Below are 19,606 nucleotides of genomic sequence, written 5' to 3'. Positions count from 1 at the left end.
AGTTTAACAAGATTACAACTTAGAAATTAAGAAACTTCACGTGGAAATGCAGAAAAGAATAGCTCTTTATTAACAAAATCCGAATAAACAACAAATGATGCAATCAAAACTTTCAGAAGAAATAAAACAAAGTCCCAATTTCCCAGGTGGCGGGGGAGAAACCCGCAGCAACCCGGGGGGGGTGGGGGGGGAAAGGAGAGGAAGGGCGGGAAAAGGCTGAAGGCAAAACTGTCCCAACAGCTCAACAGCTGCACAGCCAGGTGTGCTTTCAGCGGCCAGCAGCACACGGCTTTGCAGCCAGCAATGAAAGAGTCCTTTTTGCCACAGGTACAATCTCGAAAGCAGAATACTTCGTTCTGAGATGGGTCAGTCTCTCCCTCCATGAGGTGTCCCGTGGGGAAAAAAACTTCCGCTCAGGAAAAAAAAAAAAAATAGGAGGCGGCCGAAACCGGGCCCAAAAAACTCCGCACAAAAAAACACTCCCGAGGTGTGCTCCCGGTCCCGCGCTTCCAGGGTATCTCCCTCATCCCCCTTTGCCGCCCAGCACGTGCGGCTTCGCTCTGCCGGCTCCCCCCATCCCAGAAGAAACAACTAGGGCCGGGGGGGGCGGGGACCACACTGGGGAAAAAATTCCAGCATCTCTTTTCAAATCTGTGACACTTTGCTAACAGCTATTCCACTGAAGTTACATTTCTAGTTTGACTATTTGCAATCAATTATTGAAGTACTGCTACAGCAATAAAATATTTGAAAGGCGCTTGGGATGACCTGCAAATCTCTCTAGTTTCAATTAGATTTGGAGGGTAAGGATGGTTGGGGGGGGTTCAGTTTTGTTTGTTTGCTTGGGTTCTGTTGGGTTTTTTTAGTTTTCCATACCAAAAATATCTGATGCAATAGCAGTGTAGGCCAACCAGTGATACTGATAACTACATGATAAAAACACCCTACAGCCTGAAGTTATCATTCATGACTCTGCTTCCCTACCTCCCAATTCTACTGAAATACAACTCAGCAAAATAATTAGTTGCAGATATTTATCAGTGAGCTCAGAGATAGAATATTCTGCAGCTTCCTTTCCTTTATCTTACCAACAAACAGATCCTTTTCCCATACTTCTCACATGTAACTGCAAAACTTCTAAACTGCTGGTCCATTCTACAACATAACCCTAAGACACAGATATTACTGCTTCCCTTTCACCCTTTTTTCCAGTTTACATCTGTTCTACAGCAATCTGAAGGTCTAGTTCTGAAACTCAGATAAGAAGTAGAAAAAAAACAGAAATTTAAGATTCACACATGATGCTACCGAAAGCACATTAAACTACAACTAAGTGATAATGAGACAGAGTTCCTCCTGATATACAGTCAATTTTGCTAAAACAAGAATCCTGCACACTAAGAGCTCAGAGACAGCTGTTATCTGCAACTCTAAATACTGGAAGACATGCTACAAAGCCGTGCCTGGAACACACATGGTCTAATTTTGAAGACCTAAAAAAATTCACTGTTGCTCAGTTCAAACATTATGCAAACAACTACTACAGCCAGTGGCCAATACTCTTGGCTCTCAACTCTACACCATCTCAATATTTGTTTTTTTGCTACTTGCTCAATAGAATTTATTATAAGAAACAAATGTCTTCCATTGCACTGAGGAAAATGCCCAGCAATTCCTAATTGACATTAAGAAAGACAAGCATGATCCCTATTTTTGTTTCATGTACATGTTGCTAATCCACATAATCGAAGAAATTATTTGTCACTTTATGCTTACAGTCATTTTTCAAGAGGGGAAGCTTCATAATAAAAAAGCCTAGTCCTGTTTTCACTGGAAAATATCTATGAACTTTTTCACTCAAGCCTTCGACCTTCATTTTAAAGATTAAGCACAGGACTGTTTTTCTCCTCAAACATTTCTCAATGTGTACATTCAATTTAAGTTAAAGCAACCAACTTGAAGAAAGCAAGTATGTGGTCAGATCATTTGCTTTACAACACCACTAGAGAAAGACCATAGGAAAAAAACAGGAAGACTTAAGCCTCTAGTTATAAAGATCATGTGTTCTTGATGTGAAATTATGATTTATTTATAAATATGCTGCAGTCAGTTTTGTACTAACAAGTCCAGGTACGAGCAACAATAGGACTGCAGTGTCACAGTGCTCAGATTTAGTTAATCAGATGATTAAATCTAACCATTTAACTAAGTTCTTCTTTCGTCTGTGCTTCTACAGTTACAGTACTAACCATACTTAAGCCAGCTAATTCAACAGCTCTAAGGGTATTTCTTAAGGAGCTACAACTCAGACTTCAGAAATTTAATATGCAGATTAATTTTTTCCACTTCTAATTTTTCCACTATGATAAATGACTCTTAACAACTTTCCAGCTGCTTTTTTAAGTGTCCCAAAGAGGGTTAAATTCTATTTCCTCCTCCTTCAAAACAGGCAGCTTGCAAACATATCTGCTAATTAGGCACTCAACAGTTTGCTTTGATCTCAACAACAATCAATTTCTCATGTTCTGATGATACAAGCACGATTAAGCAGCAATCGAGGAGTTAAAGGCAAAATAATGAGACAGGAATACAATATCTTCTGTTCTCGTCTCAGACTACTACATGATGCAGATTCCAGACACGTCAAAGAATATGGAAATTATCTTGCTAGGCGCACAGGGAAGTAAAAATCAACTCAACTATGCAGGCTGACTGAAGTCTTAAATGATGGAGGTAACTGACAATGACAAATATAACTTAATGTCATCTCAACCACCAATGCACCATGAACCAGCTAAAAACGCATATTTCATAGTAGAATATATTCACTTCATCTGTAGAAGACAGCTTTGTACTGAATGCCTAAAAAACAAAACAAAGCAAAACAATAACAAAAAAACCCGAAACACATTTCCTCAGACATTTAATTATAGATGAGATTGCTTCTATCTCTTTCAATTAATTCTGGAGTAAGTGTAACACGTGATATGGTGCTTTAAGGAAATGTTTGAGGAAGGCAGTGAAAAGACTCCCAGATATGCTCTGGGTAGGCAGCGCTACTGAATGAAGCGTAATTTGCTTGTGATCATGCATACCTGGCTGTTGAAACTTCCCACCTTTGTACCCTGGAACCAAGTGGTGTTCACACCAGTACTAGGCTGTTACTCTCCCTCCTCTGCTGTCGGGGAGAGCCCTCAGGCAGCTGCAGCTGAAAAGGCTTTCTAAACTGAGTACATCTCGTCTTCTCATGCATCACAATGAAAGCAATTTTGAAACATACTACTGCTCTGATATGTGAGGGAAAGAAAATGCAAGATGTAAAATTCCTTACAAAAAGGCGCACCTGATAGCACTGGCAGTCATCCTTTCCCCATATCCTACAGCATCCCAGTTTCTGGGGCTGAGGACAGTACAACAGAGTCCACCAAGCTATATCCCCAGAGACAGCTATGAAATTACAGGGGTTTTTATGGGGTGGTAAATGTATAATCAATTAGTAGCACAGCTGGAAGAAATTTTGATCACATACCCAGGAAATATTTCCATTTATCTACCAACTGGCCATCATTAATAGAAATAATCTTTTTTAAATGTTGCCATTAAGCTAATCACATCACAGTTATGATAAGTAATTGTAGGTAATGGGAAGGTTCTGATCTCAAAGATTTTTCAAGGTACAAATCATGTGATTTTATGCTCAATTTTCCCCATTTACCAAGTTGTGTCATATATTTGACACTGTAAGCCTTAATGAGCTAATCTCCATTTTCAACAATATTAATGAAAATTTGTTCAGCACAGTGTTTGTGAAAGCTCTGCTACTGCCAACTGCTCCCTCTATGAATGGGGAAAACCTCCTCTTCCAAGTCCTGCCAGCACATGCCAACCCGTGGATAAGAGAACAGCTTGTTCTTCATGGCCCATAAAGCTGTTGATCTTTCTGCTAATTAGTGTTAGCAAAGTGATGAATCTATGATGCAAAAAAACAGACTGAGAATCCCCAAATTCATTTAAAATCAACTACAGATTAGTTATATGGGAATAACAATTGCTGAGCATATTTGGATGACTGATGACTCATAAGTGGAAAGCTGATCAAAGCAAGAATATTAAGAAAAAAAATATAGAAATTGCAAGATTTCTTAGTTTTTTGCTCTTTGTGATCTGTAGACTATGTGATCTCTGGATCATAAAGTAACTTCATTAATATAAAGTGCTTTAGGATTCTTGGATTAAAAGTTCTATAAAATGAAATTTGTATGTGTTAACTTCATCTTATACAAATACAGATAATGTAAGGTTAGTAGATAGCAGCCCTACCATAATTAGACACAACTAGCCCAGCAAGAAGTCTGTTTCCAGGCAGTTATAGATGAGATAACAGGAGGCAAGATAAGAAGTTCAAACTATAGGTAACAAATTCTAATTTTTTTTTCTTTATATGTAACAGCAGAGTTTATCATTACAGTATAGAGACAACTGAGCCAGCTGCAGTACTTTCCAAAATCCAAACTCTTCCCAGCAATATGTTCTCATATCTTTCAGAAGCAGAGAGAGAGAAATCTCCAAATGCTGCACCAGAGCAGCTGAAGAGAGGGAACAAAGCTGAACCACCCACCACAATGTAAAGTGAGGAGCAGGAATGGGACACGAAAGTTAAGTGCAGTTTGTTTTGCTTGTCCAAGTGATTTGCCAGGTTAACCCTCTCCAAGGTTTAAGCTCATTTAATTTCTCATCCTTGCACATTACTTTCTGCCATGGACTCTATTTAAGCATCTCTGAACATAGTAAACTAAAACCTGTAGACAATTTAAGCCAAAAACCCTCTGACTATAGACAGCCCTTTGAACTTTGCAAAGATCAAGAAAAACAGCCACCACAGAAAAGCAGCTTTTTAATTAAACATCTTTTCTCCTGATTAGAAACAAGTTTTAAAGTCCCAGTCTGTGCACCATTAGGAATGCTTAAGAAGGCAATCGAAGGCTACTGCAAGAGGCATTTAAATACATGTGTACACACAGATGTCTGACCTCACCTAACCACAGTTTGCTCTCAATTCTGTCCAGCACGCCTCCAATACCCTTGCACCTGGAGGGCACCAGCATTCTTCTGAAGCAATCCTCTTCTCCCTCTGCATCTGACCTAGGACTGTGAAACAGGTAGCTACAGCTCAGCTTTGTGACAGGGCTTATTCTGCAGTCAAACAAATAGCGCAAGTTTTACAGTGTCTGTGGCACAAGCAGAACTTTTAAAGATCCAGTTTACTTCCCAGGTAAAGGATGTGGCAAGGATTGTTATAGGCACGTGTGCATGCAGGGAAGGGGAAATCCAGAGCAGGAGAGGAGCTATGATGCAGAAGCAAAAGAGAAAAAGGCAAACGCTGATTACAGTATAAGTGGCTATGCTCCCTTTAACTTTATAGCCCTTTGGAAACATGACCTTTTAAATTAAAAGATTAATTGGTCATAATTACTTCCCAATTCTTTTACTCTGGAGTTGTTTTATCTCATGAATGCTTACAGTTAGCAGCCACAGCTATGAAATGCTGTTTTGCATCCTTTTTTTCTATTAGGCAATACTGCTAGCCCTTCACAACAAGAACTATTAGAGCAGATTTGCTAGTCTAATAGCAGGCCACATCCAATATACTCTTTTCATTCCAAACTCAGTCTCTCTTTTTCCAAGTCTTCCTGCTCCTCCTCAGCAAAGAAGATTAAGGAAAGCAATACTCTTGCAACAATTATATTGAAGTGTCTTTTCCAAAACAGCAGCATGTTGCCTCCAGGAAGCAGTATTCATTTCTTTTATTGGCCAAACTTTATTTAATATCAGTTGCTCCGTAGCAATTTTCAACAGGAAGCAATAGTTGATTTATTCTCAAAAACATTTATTTAATTTTCTTCAACTTTAGAAAGCATTCATTACTTGTCACTGAAAACACGTGTTTGCTGGCTTGCTTAAAACTGTGCAACTTGGGGGGGAAAAAAAGGGCTCCAGTGTCCCTGAAGCTGTGTAGAAAATAATTTCAGTTTCTGTCTCACCTCCACAGGTTTCCAGCTGTCTTCTCCCTTGCACTGACTTCCCTCTGGAAAGACCTTGTACATCATTCTCAATTTTTCTCATATTCCTATATAAAGACTTCTATAATTTATCATAGCCAATTCAAGGTAGTAGGTTCTCAGGAACTCTAATCCTTCTGGTTTCACAAATCTTATTCAATATATTGTAACACTATAGATTTTATTTCCTCTCATATATCTTGCATAACATTATTCCCTCTTGTAAAGCCCAATAAACTCAATAAGCCCAATTTATTTAGGACCTATTCCCAGAGATAAAATACCTATCTATTCACCTCCATTAATATTCAGCCCTGCAGGAATTTAACTATCCTGTTTTAAAAAAAACAAATTAAATTTTTATTTTTGTTTTCATTGTTAATACTGCTTATGCTCTATAGCTCGATAATATTGTGTTTCTAATAGCACAAGGAAAGGGAAAGTAACACAATTCACTTTTCTAACATTTGGAGTGAGCAACACGCATCAGCATAGGAATATTCTGCAAATTTGCAAGCTAGGAATCATGTCTCTTGCTTTATTTACTCCCTTTACTCCCACTTAATTTATTTTAGGAGTTGAGCATTTTTTAATGACAGAGGTAGAGACTGAACTGTAAATAATTTCAAAAATACCTTCGTGAACTACTTCCCAATGGACTGATACCCATTGTTAAGCTAGCACTTAAGTGAGTATTAAAAGCAACAAAATAGAAGAAAGAATAAAAGAAGACAGTAATTAGTGCATAGTGATATTAAAAATAAATTAATTAAAATCAAGTACTTTTTCAAATGACAGGTTTCCAAATATTTTTGCCCCTATGGACCAGGAATATCTTTCCAGAAACATCAAGATTGAAACACAAATTTCAGAGAGGATGTGTGAGCATAGAAGTAAACCCAAACCACAGACATGTCAGCTTGCACATTTTAATGGAAGGCCTCCTCATGCTCCACTGATTTTTTTTTATGATATTGTGATTCCTATAGTTTCAAACCAGAGCAGCAAACTACTCTTAAGCATTAAAGAAACTTAAAACCCCCCAAAACTTAAGTACATAAAAAAGGTAGGTAAATACAAGACCACAGCAACACTGAAATTAACTTGAGATTACTGAGCATTTAAAACAACTCTGGGAATTAGTTCTCTATCTGCAGTGGTTTCTTTATAGCATTTTTTTTAAAATCCCAAAAGAATATTAAAAACTTTCAGTTATCAGAATGACTTTGATTAATTTAATCAGTTTCATGAAAGCTGTTAAGATATTTAAACTATTTTAAGATACCAAAGCCCTAGGGTATCCAGGTTCATTTAAAGTGCATTAGTAATAAAGCAGTTTAACATCACTGCACACTATATTCCCAAATCCTGACATGAAACCCTGCACAACATATTGCAAGCAGACAAAAAGCATATTCATTTCCCCCTATAAAGTCCTCAAGCAATAATTCGAGCATAGCAATAAAGACCAGAGACTATGGCAGCAGTTGCTACATTTCTTTTTCATTAGGCTGTCTTCTCCCTCTTTATCTGCAGGGCTTACATGGGAAAGAACAGCTTTTAAAGACCACCACCCCACTTTAAAGTTAAACAAAAATAAAATTAAAACCCTATACCAGCTCCTTCTGAAAAAATAAGTGTGCCGGCAGTTTTTAGTTTCAGTAAAACAGTAGTTTGGTTAACATTCCAAGCTTTTAGAGCTGTAACACACCAGAGATGCCAGAGTTCACTCATATGATTAGCAAAATTGACACTTGCGTGCTGTAAGTCACTTCTCGTTCATGAAAGCCCCTATGGATCACGAATATTCTTAGACTGTTTCTGAAATCTTCATAAAACAACTCTTGATAAAAATGAAGTTGCATGGGAAATGGCAAATCTTACCCCAGTGACACTAAAAAACACAGCAATGACTGTGTGCTATGATACAAGAAATTCCTGTAGTAGCATCTGTTTTTCCTTCACATAAAGTATGAGACAACTTAAGTTCCTTAGGTGAAAAAATGAATTATTTGTCACTTACCAGAAGCATTGTAGGTCATTTTAAGCTACTGAATACAAAGAGAGGTATTGCTGTAGTTTCTTGGAGCTTCTTCCAGCATAAGGTTAGGGAAAGGGGCGGGAAGCAAGTGAGGAAAGCAAATATTCTAAGAGCACTTCCCAGACATTTATGGCAGAAGAGTCAGCTCTATCCACTGTGGCACCATTTTTCATCCCCAAGCAAAAACAGCTCTGAACAACATACAGAATTTAGAGACAGAAGACAGTCATATCTCTAATAAATACCATTTCAACTTCCTCTAACCTAAATTTCACCTGTTTGATTCTAATACCAACCAACAACACCTGGACAGGTAAAACAAGATTTTGAGTCTCAAATTTGTATCTTCCAGTAAATTTACTGAAATCTATTGTCCCTCTCACCAAATACAACAAGTTCTTCAAACTATTAGTAATTGTGCACTTTACGAACATACTTAATCCAAATTCTACTGAATTTAAAAATTATTTTTCTTGCAATACACAAAGTCCCTACTTTTTCATATTCAATTTGCTCCATACTCAAAATCAATCCCTCTTCAGTGACCACTGCAGCCATTGGAGCTCCCAGTACAGAGTCATGATACCAGGCATCTGGTATCTTCTACAGACACTATAAAGGCAGGGAAAGCCTGAGCCCCCGTCAAGCATCCTGCTTCCTCTGCCTGGCTCCACAGAGGAGAAGCTACAGTCCACAGCCAGTGGCTAGCTAGTAACACCCCTCCTTCCCTGTGAGAACTCCACCAGATAAATGAGGCCAAACTGCCTTTTCTATAATGAAATCAGCTATAGAGGGACCATCTGTGCACTTCAGCTCCTTGAGGAAACAAGATGTATGTGGCCCCATGGATGGATGCACAAGATCACAACTCAAAGCAGCTAAACTAAGTTGGCAAGATAAATACTATATTCATGAAAATCTTAAGATATGGGTCCTTTTTAGGCTGTGCTTGGCCACATACCAGCAGCCCATGGAGGCAGAACCTCAGACATGAGCTCACTTCACTAACAATCATGGAACCCATGTAGAAGAGACTTTATGGAAACTCCAAGTGGAGCTCACACCTCCCCCAAGGAGTTCGGCCACAAGGCAAACACCAGAGGTCAAGGTGCCATGAGCTCCACAAATGCTAAACCTCCAGGTGACATTGCATACAACCCTAGCTCACCAGTCAGAGCTCCTCCAAGGCTTCCTCTTCTGAGCTGTCTCCCATCTTCACTCAACTGCCTCTTAAATTTAGGAGACTTTCCAAGTCCACAAGATACTTCAGGACTGCTGGATTTTCGGAAAGGCATAGGTGGGGGGGACAATATGTGATCAAGCTGAAAGAAACAGAAAAAAAATACATAACTATACTGTTGAAATGCTTACCTTCATTGAAAGAAAAATCTAAGTTACCCTCAACTAAAGATTATGACAGCATTTGGCAAAAAAATTAGTATTCATAAAGACCTTAGGTAATTAATTTGCTAGCTGGAATGAAAAATTTAGCAAGTGCAAGACTTGTGCTGGCTGTGTAAGAAAGTCATCCTCCTCTTGTACAGTTCACACCACCTCCAACCACACACTAACACAAGGAGCACTTTCTGCAGGTACAAGGTACAGGGGATTATACTTCAGCTTACTCAACCTTCCATAAAGCAGTCTTTTCGCAGTTGTGAACCACTCAACCTTGAAACCTCTGTGATCAGCTCGTCAAACGTTTTTCTTTGTCAATTTCTCCCCAGTCCCTTGTGAGCAGTCACTAGATGGCACTGCACTACCAATAAAAGGCAAACCACCGCCCAGTCCAGGGAAATACTAATGAACAGATTTATCAATGCCAGTGGGGGAAAAAAATTGAATTATCCTGTTCATAAAGCATTCATTTACACTGACTTTGAAATACATGGAAATATAGATCCTCATTCTTCAAATTGTGTTCCTGTCATCATTCTCACACAACATTCTATCTGCTGGGTTTTGACAATACATTTCATATCTCAACATTTCATTAAATTCACAAAAACAAGACGAAAAGCATGTGAGCAAATACAGGGAAAGAATGAAAAAGCAGATACACAAGTATGCAAAGTAGAAAAAGTTTTACAACCATCCTTCACCCTAAACTGCTGCAGTTGCATGGGATCCCTATTTTGCAGATCATTCAAATGTTTTTCTGTATCATTCAAATCATGATTCGTACTACAATTTTTTAGGAAGCAAAACACATCAAAGTCTTTTAGATTTTTACAATTCATGTACAAAGACTTATTGGCCAGAAAATCTACAGCCCACCTGCATTCCCAACTGCTTCATCCTCTTTGTTCACTGAAAGGAAAGAATCAAGATCACCAGAAACACTGACGAAGACGCACAGCAAAGCCCATTTTTGCTTACAGTTAATCCCGAAGCAATGCACTGTCTTCCCTACGAAGCATTTTGAATCCCAAGTTCATAGTTTCCGATGTATTTAATATTTCAGGTTAGTTAGTGTTTTGTTTAATTAGGGTTTTCTTTTAGGGGTGTCATCAAATCTGCATATTATTGAAGTGTTTGCAGATATATACACTTCTAAAGCACAAAGAAACACAAATAATTTCTGAATCTGCTTCTTCAGCATAGTAAGACTCAGTCATGTTCAAAACAGACACTGAAGTAACTAATTCACTCAGAGCCTATGCCTTTAGCAATTTCCTAAACTGGATGGTTTTGGGGTCAGAAAGAATATTGAATTAACCATTGTTACTATTTCTCTTCCACAAACACAGGCATATCAAATACATAAATACAAATATTTGTATTTACAACCTCTTAGATACCTCAAAAGGTGAATTTACAAATTAAGTCAAAATCAGTCATTTAAAAAGGAAGTGACTGAAAACAGCTGACTTCTAAAAAAAACATTATTTTGACAGTCTTTCACATAAGTCTAAAAGCAAATGCTTAAATTGCTCATGGATTGATGGGTGGCAGAGATTGCTCAGTGCTGGACTCCAAATTACTCCAAGCATCTGATGATGACATGATCCTATCAAGGCTTTAGGTGAGTTACTGGCAAAAATTCATGTTCTTTTTTAAAACAGATTCACACTTCAAAGTAACAAACCACATTTGAAATGTTTTCCTGGCATAAGGTTCATGAAGATTTTAAACAACAAAAAGAAAAGAAAAAAAAAATCAACAAATGCACTAAGCTCCTTACTCAAGTCGTCACAACAGTATTTAGCACCTTCCACCCTCTCATCTTGTCCCTTATAAACAGGTATTCAACCTCTATGATTGTTCAAGTCACTCCCACAATGAATGGACTGCTGCATTCCACAACATGCAGTCTAATTACAAAATTCATTATTTCCAATTAAGCTGTGCTCCATATTTTCACAGCTTTCAGGGTTTCAGAAGAAGCTTTAAGATGGTGCTAACAGTAAGAGCAGCACAGTACAATCCAGGTCTTCAACTCATAATTAAGATACTTTCCCAGCTTCAGAAATTTATGATGTTTGAAAGTTAAGACAGTTTAAATATTAGCCCCCATTATCTCTTGCAATGCCTTGACAGCATTCTCTCACAAAGGTACCTCCTCGATGTTAAGTGACTCTACCACAACTAAAATTTCTGTTTGGTATGATTCCAGCACCACTTTGGGCACACAGGTTCTCAACAACACAAACTTCTTCAAGGGCTTGGATAGAAATGGAGACCCTCAGATGGAGACTGGGTCTTGGCCACTGGGACAGAAGCTACCAGCCAGAAGGAAGTAATTTCAACCCAATGTCAAAGGACCATGCCTGAGATACTACATAAGGAGCCTCCTGGGAACAGCACTGGGGAGGAAAGAAAGACAAAAGAGGGGAGACATCCTTCCCACCAATGCTCTTCAACAAGATGTCCTCCGTCTGAAAGTTGGTATGCAATCCTCTGACATAAGAAATATCGCAATGAAATGCAATTTCTGAAGTTTTCCATTATTAAACACACCACAGTGAAATTCAGACTGTGTTGAAGGAGAACATGATTTTATTATATGGAGATAACAATACAAAAGTTAGCATTCTTGCATATGACAAATTAAGGACTAAAATATTACAGCTATATATTAGGTTTCACCAAGGGTTTCTCAAGGGCAGAAGTTCATTTTAATAAAGGAACAGTCAAATTCAATGCAGTAGATGACATTTACCCAGATCTGTCAGCTTAGTTTCAGCTGGACGTAGAGAACCCTATTTCATCACCTGAAGCAACTATACTAAAAGACATTTATAAGGTCTAATGTTACAAAGAAACAATATGGAAATACGAAATTTAGCATTTTCATTTTGATGGCCAGTTCTTGCTTTACAGAAACAATTACACATATATCAACAAAGCATTTCTGGAAGCTACCCAAAGGCTCGCTCACTTTTGCTTCCAAGGGCAAAAAAACCCCCTATGGGCAGGTACAATGTGTATTTGATGCAAGTCTGTACATTGTAACTGATACCGTAGCAGAACCAGAAGAGTAGACAAGAATATACCTTTTAGTAGCCTTGACATAACAGTTCTGGATGTCTCGGAAATATGAGAGAAATGGATTGCAAAAAGTAGCCAGACTTGCAAGCTTCCTCTGAATAACGTCTCATGTTACTCTCAAGTAGACAGCTATATGTCCCAGAACTAGAGGGGGTTTATAGCCCCCATTCAGACCTCACTTCAAGCAAAAACCTTTGCAGATGAGGAGGCTTTCTGCCCTCAACAGAATAGCCTTCCCCTCCTGCCAGGCACAGCATTCAAGTACATGTAAGGAAACCAACTAAGAATGTTAGATCCTGCTTTCTTGGAACCCAAACCCTATTCTGAAGAAGCATAACATGTTACATATTCAAATCCCACAAAGTGGTTAATTCAGTCAAAGAGACACTACAATCATTCAGTAAGGAGATTATATCATATTTAAATCTATCAGTAATAGCAAGACCTATGCAAACTTAGTAATTCTTATTTGAAAAACCTCCCAGAAACCTGAACACTATTAAAGTTCAGGTTGTGTGTCTTACCAGGTACAGATTGGACATTGCTGTCCACAACACAACATCAAAGCAAGTATCTTGAGGACTGGGGTCAGCTGAAATTCTACCAGAGATATTTTAAATAATTCTACTTAAGCGGTTTCTACACAACACTCAGTTTTGCCCAGCCACAATCATCACTCTAGTGGTATTTACCTCATGCTTACTAGTTTTATGGACACGTGCTGATGTTGGGTGGCACACAAATGAAACACGATAACCAGAGTTTGGTTGGTTGCACCTCTTCTATCAGTGAAACTTGCTTGACAGCAAGTTGCAAGAAATACAATAGCTGTATCCCTGCAGGCAGTTTCCAACAGACAGACAGTCATGTTATACATTCAAGTTCTCACTATCACACGCTCTGCCCACTGTCTTATTACTGCACTCAGCCTACAAACACAAACTTCTTTCAACACTCTTTTAAAAGAAATGTTTGTGACCTAAGGAGCAATGGGGTAACAGAGGGAGTTTTTTTCAGCTAAAAAATGAAAACAATGAAAAATCAGAACTATGAAAATAAGCGTATTTGGCTGCCCTGTATCTAAAGTATAAGAGGGTTAAGTTAGCCATACAGTTTATACAGGCTGCTTAGAGAGAGATTTTAATCAGTATACATCTCACCACCAGTCTTTGCTGCTAATATTCAAAATGCATGGATAGTTAACTTATTTAAAAAACTCCCTCCCCCAACATTAAATACTGAATAATACTTTCTCAACAAAGGCACTCTGAAAGACAGAAATACATGGCAAATTCCAAGCTATGAACATACTGTTCTACAACATTCATTTCTTCCAATCCATTTTTCTATATATTTAATAAAAAAATCTGCCTGCTTTTGTCATAGGTATGATGAATTTCTACAGAAGCACTATAAAATTTAGGAGATAACACCCTTCACAAAACCCTATTTGTTCCCTTCCCTCCTTCCCATCGACCTTACAAAAAGGGACAGAATTATTAGAGAATGGTTTAAAAGTGACACAGAACAGAATTATCAAAATATCCTTACCATAGACTTCTAGATGTAGATTTAGAGATCCTATAGAATCATGGATGGAATCTGAGTGACAGTCTCCTCCTGTTATACAGGAATCAATTTGCCCTCAAACATTTTTTTACTATATTTTGAAGCTATTTATTTTCTGTGTCAATAGAATCAGCTACATTCCTCTAAAGAAAATTATTCTCACACTGTACTTGCCAAGGACTTTTAACAGCTCATCTATTCAGAAAGGATTATATTAGTATTTTTTGAAAACCCTCAATAGCATTAAATCCAGCTGCTTACCATGATGTATTTATTCTTCAGCTTGAATGAATTCTCTTTATGAAGATTAAGGACATGACAACTGATTCAAAATAAGACCTCAAATCAGAGTTTAGGAGTACAATTTGAGCCGAGTACATAATGAGGTGTGAGGCAGTTAGAAAGAAAATGAATTTCAGGAGAAAAAATTCAGAGTACAGGAAGGTGAATGAAGCTAAGAGAACACAATCACACTGACAACACCAGGATAACAAAAATAAGTTGTTCCAAGCTGCTGAGATTTGTTGCAACATGGGAGTGGTTTTTTCCAATAAAAATTGAAATGAGAACTGAACTCATCTGAGTCACTCCACTTTTTCTTAAAATATCCACTATAGTTTTACTATCCAAAATACTTCATCCCCAACCTCCCCCAACTGCTCCACAGGCAGTATTTCTACTTCTCACAGAAACTGGGAAATACCAGTCAAGTATTCAGTCTTATAAATATGAACAAAGATGTTCCATTAAGCAACTTTATTTCTTCGTCCTGAATGCTGCACAGTTTCACTCTACCTCAGATCATGTTGTATATGCATATTAAATCCTAAAGCTTCCATAAAAAGGCTGTGCACTGTCACGCATTTTAAGCCTCCCCCAGTCAGGCACCAATCCAAAGGAGAGATATATCACCTGAAAACTCTTGCATATAGTGCACCAAAAGCAGGAAATATCTAGTATACTTTTACTAATTAGGTGGGTTTTTTCATTAACAACCAGAAGTCCCAAAATAAAATTCCACTAATAAGTATGTTGTCGAGAAATGTCACAGATGTTTAAAAAAGTGAGAAGGAAAGCGTCACACTCCAGTCCTAGGCAGGTAAAAGTATAGAAGCCTCTCTGATGGTGTTCAGTAAAAACTCTCATCTTTGTAAAGTTAAATGTTTAATAGGAATGTGGCTTCACAAGCCTAACAAATTCCTCTTGTCTCTTACACCTGCAAATGTAACATTTGCCACTAAGTAAGGTTTTACACTGTGTTGAAGGAAAAGGCTGAGGCAGAAAAGGTATTGTTTACAGGCAGATTTGCTAATCATTCATACAGCAACACTCAATTTACACATGAATATAACCTGCAACTGGCACTGCAAACACATCCTACCAAGGTAAAGAGGAAAAACTCATAGTAAAGCTCGGTGATTCACAAAGCATCACTTCTAACCATTTTATTTATTCATTCTATATCCTACATATAAACAGAAACACAATGCTTATAACTAAAGTCACTGTTCACAATTGTCGAGTTTATTATGCTGAACATATGTTGTCATCTAAATAAAAAGAATCAGCAAACAAAGCCCATGATGCTTCTCTATAGCATGTTCTTACCTATCATATTCTAGGTAGTAAAGAAATATTTTAAGAATTCTTCTAAGGATCAACAGAGACAAAACCACATTCTTTTGCTACTACTTCACACTCATTCTAGAATACAAATCTGCCTTTAAAACAGTTGCATTTTTCTTCAAAACAAATCTGATGCCTGGTCAATTAAAAACAAATAAATACAAGTCAGATGAACATGAAGAATCTGCTACAGCTATGCTAAAAAAAAAAAGATCAGCTTGCATCCAATGCTTTTTTAGAAACATATTTACACATGATTGCACAGAAAATGAAGCACAGCCTTCACAGTATTCTACAAGGCCAAGAAGTGGCCTATAAATATGCATGCAGTCTGCTGTTTTAGCCAATTGTTACTTTACCCTGGTTGAGATGGAACAGTTTTGTCAGCTCTGACGCAGTCCTTGAAGGCCTCCTGCGTGCTGCCTCTGTACACACAGACTGAGAGACAGATTGCTCCCTTTCCAGGAAACAAAGGAAGCAACACTGTTGAAGACACTGCCTCAACAATTCAGCCTGCCCTCAGTCTCCTCGGATTTACTCACCTGGCTTAAATAAACATTAAAATACTAAAAAATAGCAGGTTCTGCAGACCTCATATAAGGCCTTAAAACAAGATCAAAAACTAGAATGCACTTCTAAATAAATACACTTCAACCCATGGTTAAAGGTGACCACACAGGGCACTTTCCTTACTGGTAGTATCAAGACTTTCTTTTTATTCTGAGTCATACAGGTGTCTTCTCAGGAATGCACATGATATGCTAAGGTCTTTACTTCTGAAACAAAAAGATCATTTCCAAACTAGGGGAAACTGTCAGCACTCACAAAAAGCAAGAGAAGTCAAAGCATCACAACAGGCTGCTAGCCAGAGTGAAGCTGCAGCAGGGTCAGCCCTACTAGGAATGACACAGAGAGACCAGACTCACCATAGCAGTTTCTGTGAGGAAGTCTGTTCAAAAAGTTAATCCAAAAAAGCAAGAAAAGAGAGTAGCTCTGCTGCAAGTGTATCATCTGGGAAAAAAAACCCCTCCTTTCTGTGGTAAGCTCTTCTGAGCACTGCCCAGGCATCAGGAAGCACACTCATGTTTTACCTTCACTTCTAGTTTTAAAAGAGGTCTGACAAAGAAAGTTAAAAAAAGAAAACCCACACTTTGCTGCCCAGATGTGCAGCGGTGCATGCCACCACTATGCAGCAGGAAGGATACTCCCTTCCTGTCCCTGTCCTGCTGGCCATCTTGGCAGGAAAGAGTGTTTCGCACTGTTGAAATCTGACATGACTACTGCCACATCTGCCTGTTGCAAGTGACCCAGTGAGCAGTCAGAAGGCAGCAAGAGAAAGCCAACAAAAATCAGCTTCAGCTTCAGTTTGAGAGGAAATCAGGACACAACCCAACCACAAATCCGGTGGGCATCTCCTGGGTTCTGGGAAACACCTTTGCTGGGGCAAAGGGACAACAGCTGGAAACCAGCAGGAGGAGAAAAGCTACACACACAACATTTCAGACATGATGCAACACTGCAGGTTTAAGGTGTAGGCATCGACACAAGTGCTTCAGCACTCCTGGTCCTTCCAGCAGGTCCGCATACGCCAAGGAGCAGCAGTGGCTGACCCCCGCTATGTCCCCACAAAGAAATAACTTGGCAGGGCATGGAAGAGTGGGTTGCAAAAGTCCTAACACAAAGCATGCACTTCAAAGCGTTGTTTTGTTTTTCCCTGGTTTATCTACTTTAAGAAGCGGAAGAGAACAAAGACAACCAGGTTTTCAGCTGAAAAACTACGAACCAAATGTCAACAAGTTAAAATAAAAGTTATCAACATTGTGCATCACTGAAAAACAAATACATGATAAAGTGCTATTTTCTTATCTTCCCTTGGATAAAGCCACCTCTTTGGCAGCTTTTGTTTTTTAATTTTCTACGGCTGTATTCATTTTCTTACTATCATATGCAGATCTATTAGTAGCATTAGCAATGCTATGCACTATATTCTGCTGTAGATAAAAATATTAAACTAGCCACACTATTTCCTTAATTTCTTAATGAAAGCAGAAATTCGCTACACAGCAAACTGAAAAGAACTTTGATATTTCTAGACACGACAGGCAGAATTTTCATCCTTAATTATTTTAATGATCCATTTTACAGCTTAAGAAATCCAAGACAAATGCACGGAAATATGTATTTACGCTCCATGAATGTGAAGGCATCCACAAAATGCACACCAATTTTTATGTATATGTATGCTGCTCATACACAGATTTTTAAGAAAGATTTTTTCTAGCTCTTTAACTAGGACGAAAATTTAGTAAAACTAACCTTCAAAGTCACTTTCAATTGCAAAAAAAAAAAAAGTTGAAATACAGAAGAAAGAAACCTATTCATCTTCATCAGCTGTTGACACCATCATCATTCGTCTCATGTTAAAAAATAATTCAGAAGAGAATACATATACCCTGGAAGGAGGGTTGGTTGTTCTTTTTTTATGTTATGCCATGAATACTAATGATGTGAAAGTAGTTTAGTTCTTTATAAAATCTATTTCCATTCACATTTACCAGTGAGCTCCTAGACTACCTATAAAGTTTTCATTTATTCTATCACATTGGAAGCCTCAGAAAACTAATTGTTTATTCAAGTCTATCTGCTCCATCCATGCTCAATTAGGTCTCACTTTTCCCTCAGTTACAGCAAAATTAAAAATAAAAATGCAAGCTGAAACATTCCTTATTCCACTGACCAGCTCCCCATAACAAACCCACTTTGAACAATCAGTGCTCCAAGTGCAGCAAGAGCTTCTTGACCATAGTGTAGCATTTGCAGGACATACATAGCAACCTAAAGAATTCCTACTCGTTAACTTAGTGCTCTGAGTAATGGAAAACAACTTGGAAATGCAGCTTGCTAGTAAGAACTACCAAGCCATGTTAACTGGGCATTCCAGCCACAGCAATTTGTAAGCACCTCATAATCTTTACACACAATAAGTAAAAAAATTATTCTCAATTCATTACTCCTTATTTAGACAATTAAAGTATTAAATCATCCATTTTGCCACATAAAGCTTCAAATTCAGCATCGCTTCCATTAGGAACAACATATCAAAGGGAATCACAACACATTTATGTGAGGCAGGTACAAAACAAAAGAGAGAAACCCACGATGAAATGAGCTTGGAGTAAAAGGTTCTCAGCATGTAATGGAGTTGAAGTTGATCCATAAATCAATGCAAGATGAAAGCAAGATTATTTATGTGAAGGGATGCATTGTTAATTTACAGTCTGATTGAGAAAAGAAATGCTTTACTTGATCAATGTACCAGTGATATGCATGTGTGAACTTGAGCACAAATTAGTTATAATTACCAGTATGTATCTCCTCGTAGTTTTAATTAACCTTAACAAGCAGCAGAGACAGATCCAGAAAATGCAGGGTTTCCCTGAGTTTGCTTTTAACACGCTCTTAAGTTTTTAAATAATGCAGCATTGCCACAAGAGACCTTGCAGACAGGGGCTTTTTGATCTCTTTCTTTCTGTTCAGTGCTGAGAAAGACAGCATGCAGTTACTGAACAATAGCTACCATGAAATACCGTTTTCCTGAACTGGTTTGAAAGTGAACTAGAATAAGGCATTTATCTGATGGCTTCATAGTTTTGCCCTAAACATCTAACACAGAATTCAGATATTGGGATGCTTCTCCTTCAGCCTCACCAACAAAACTAGCAAAAAAATATCAGAAGGGTAAGCATAGCTGGGGAAAGGTGGAGGTACAATCCAGTTTGCATTTGGCAGAGATCTGTAGTTAAGCACAATAATCAAGAAC

The 19,606-nt window shown here is 38.1% G+C and overlaps 1 protein-coding gene across 2 annotated transcripts in view; it reads right to left on the bottom strand.

Moving 5' to 3' along the window:
• Positions 1–19,606, bottom strand: part of MAST4 (microtubule associated serine/threonine kinase family member 4) — a 293,188-nt gene that overhangs the window by 223,409 nt on the left and 50,173 nt on the right. For both annotated transcript variants that reach the window (XM_027732346.2, XM_039384378.1), the window contains exon 2: positions 9,269–9,422. In XM_027732346.2, coding sequence (XP_027588147.2) covers positions 9,269–9,422 — 154 coding nt within the window. The remainder of the gene's footprint in view (positions 1–9,268; positions 9,423–19,606) is intronic.

This window comes from Pipra filicauda, unplaced genomic scaffold (genome assembly GCF_003945595.2).
Source record: "Pipra filicauda isolate LSUMZ 115617 unplaced genomic scaffold, ASM394559v2 scaffold34_size3990699_pilon, whole genome shotgun sequence".
In the NCBI taxonomy this organism is placed as follows: domain Eukaryota; kingdom Metazoa; phylum Chordata; class Aves; order Passeriformes; family Pipridae; genus Pipra; species Pipra filicauda.
The sequence above is the reverse complement of the archived record's forward strand: the minus strand, read 5'-3'. Positions and strand labels throughout refer to the sequence as shown.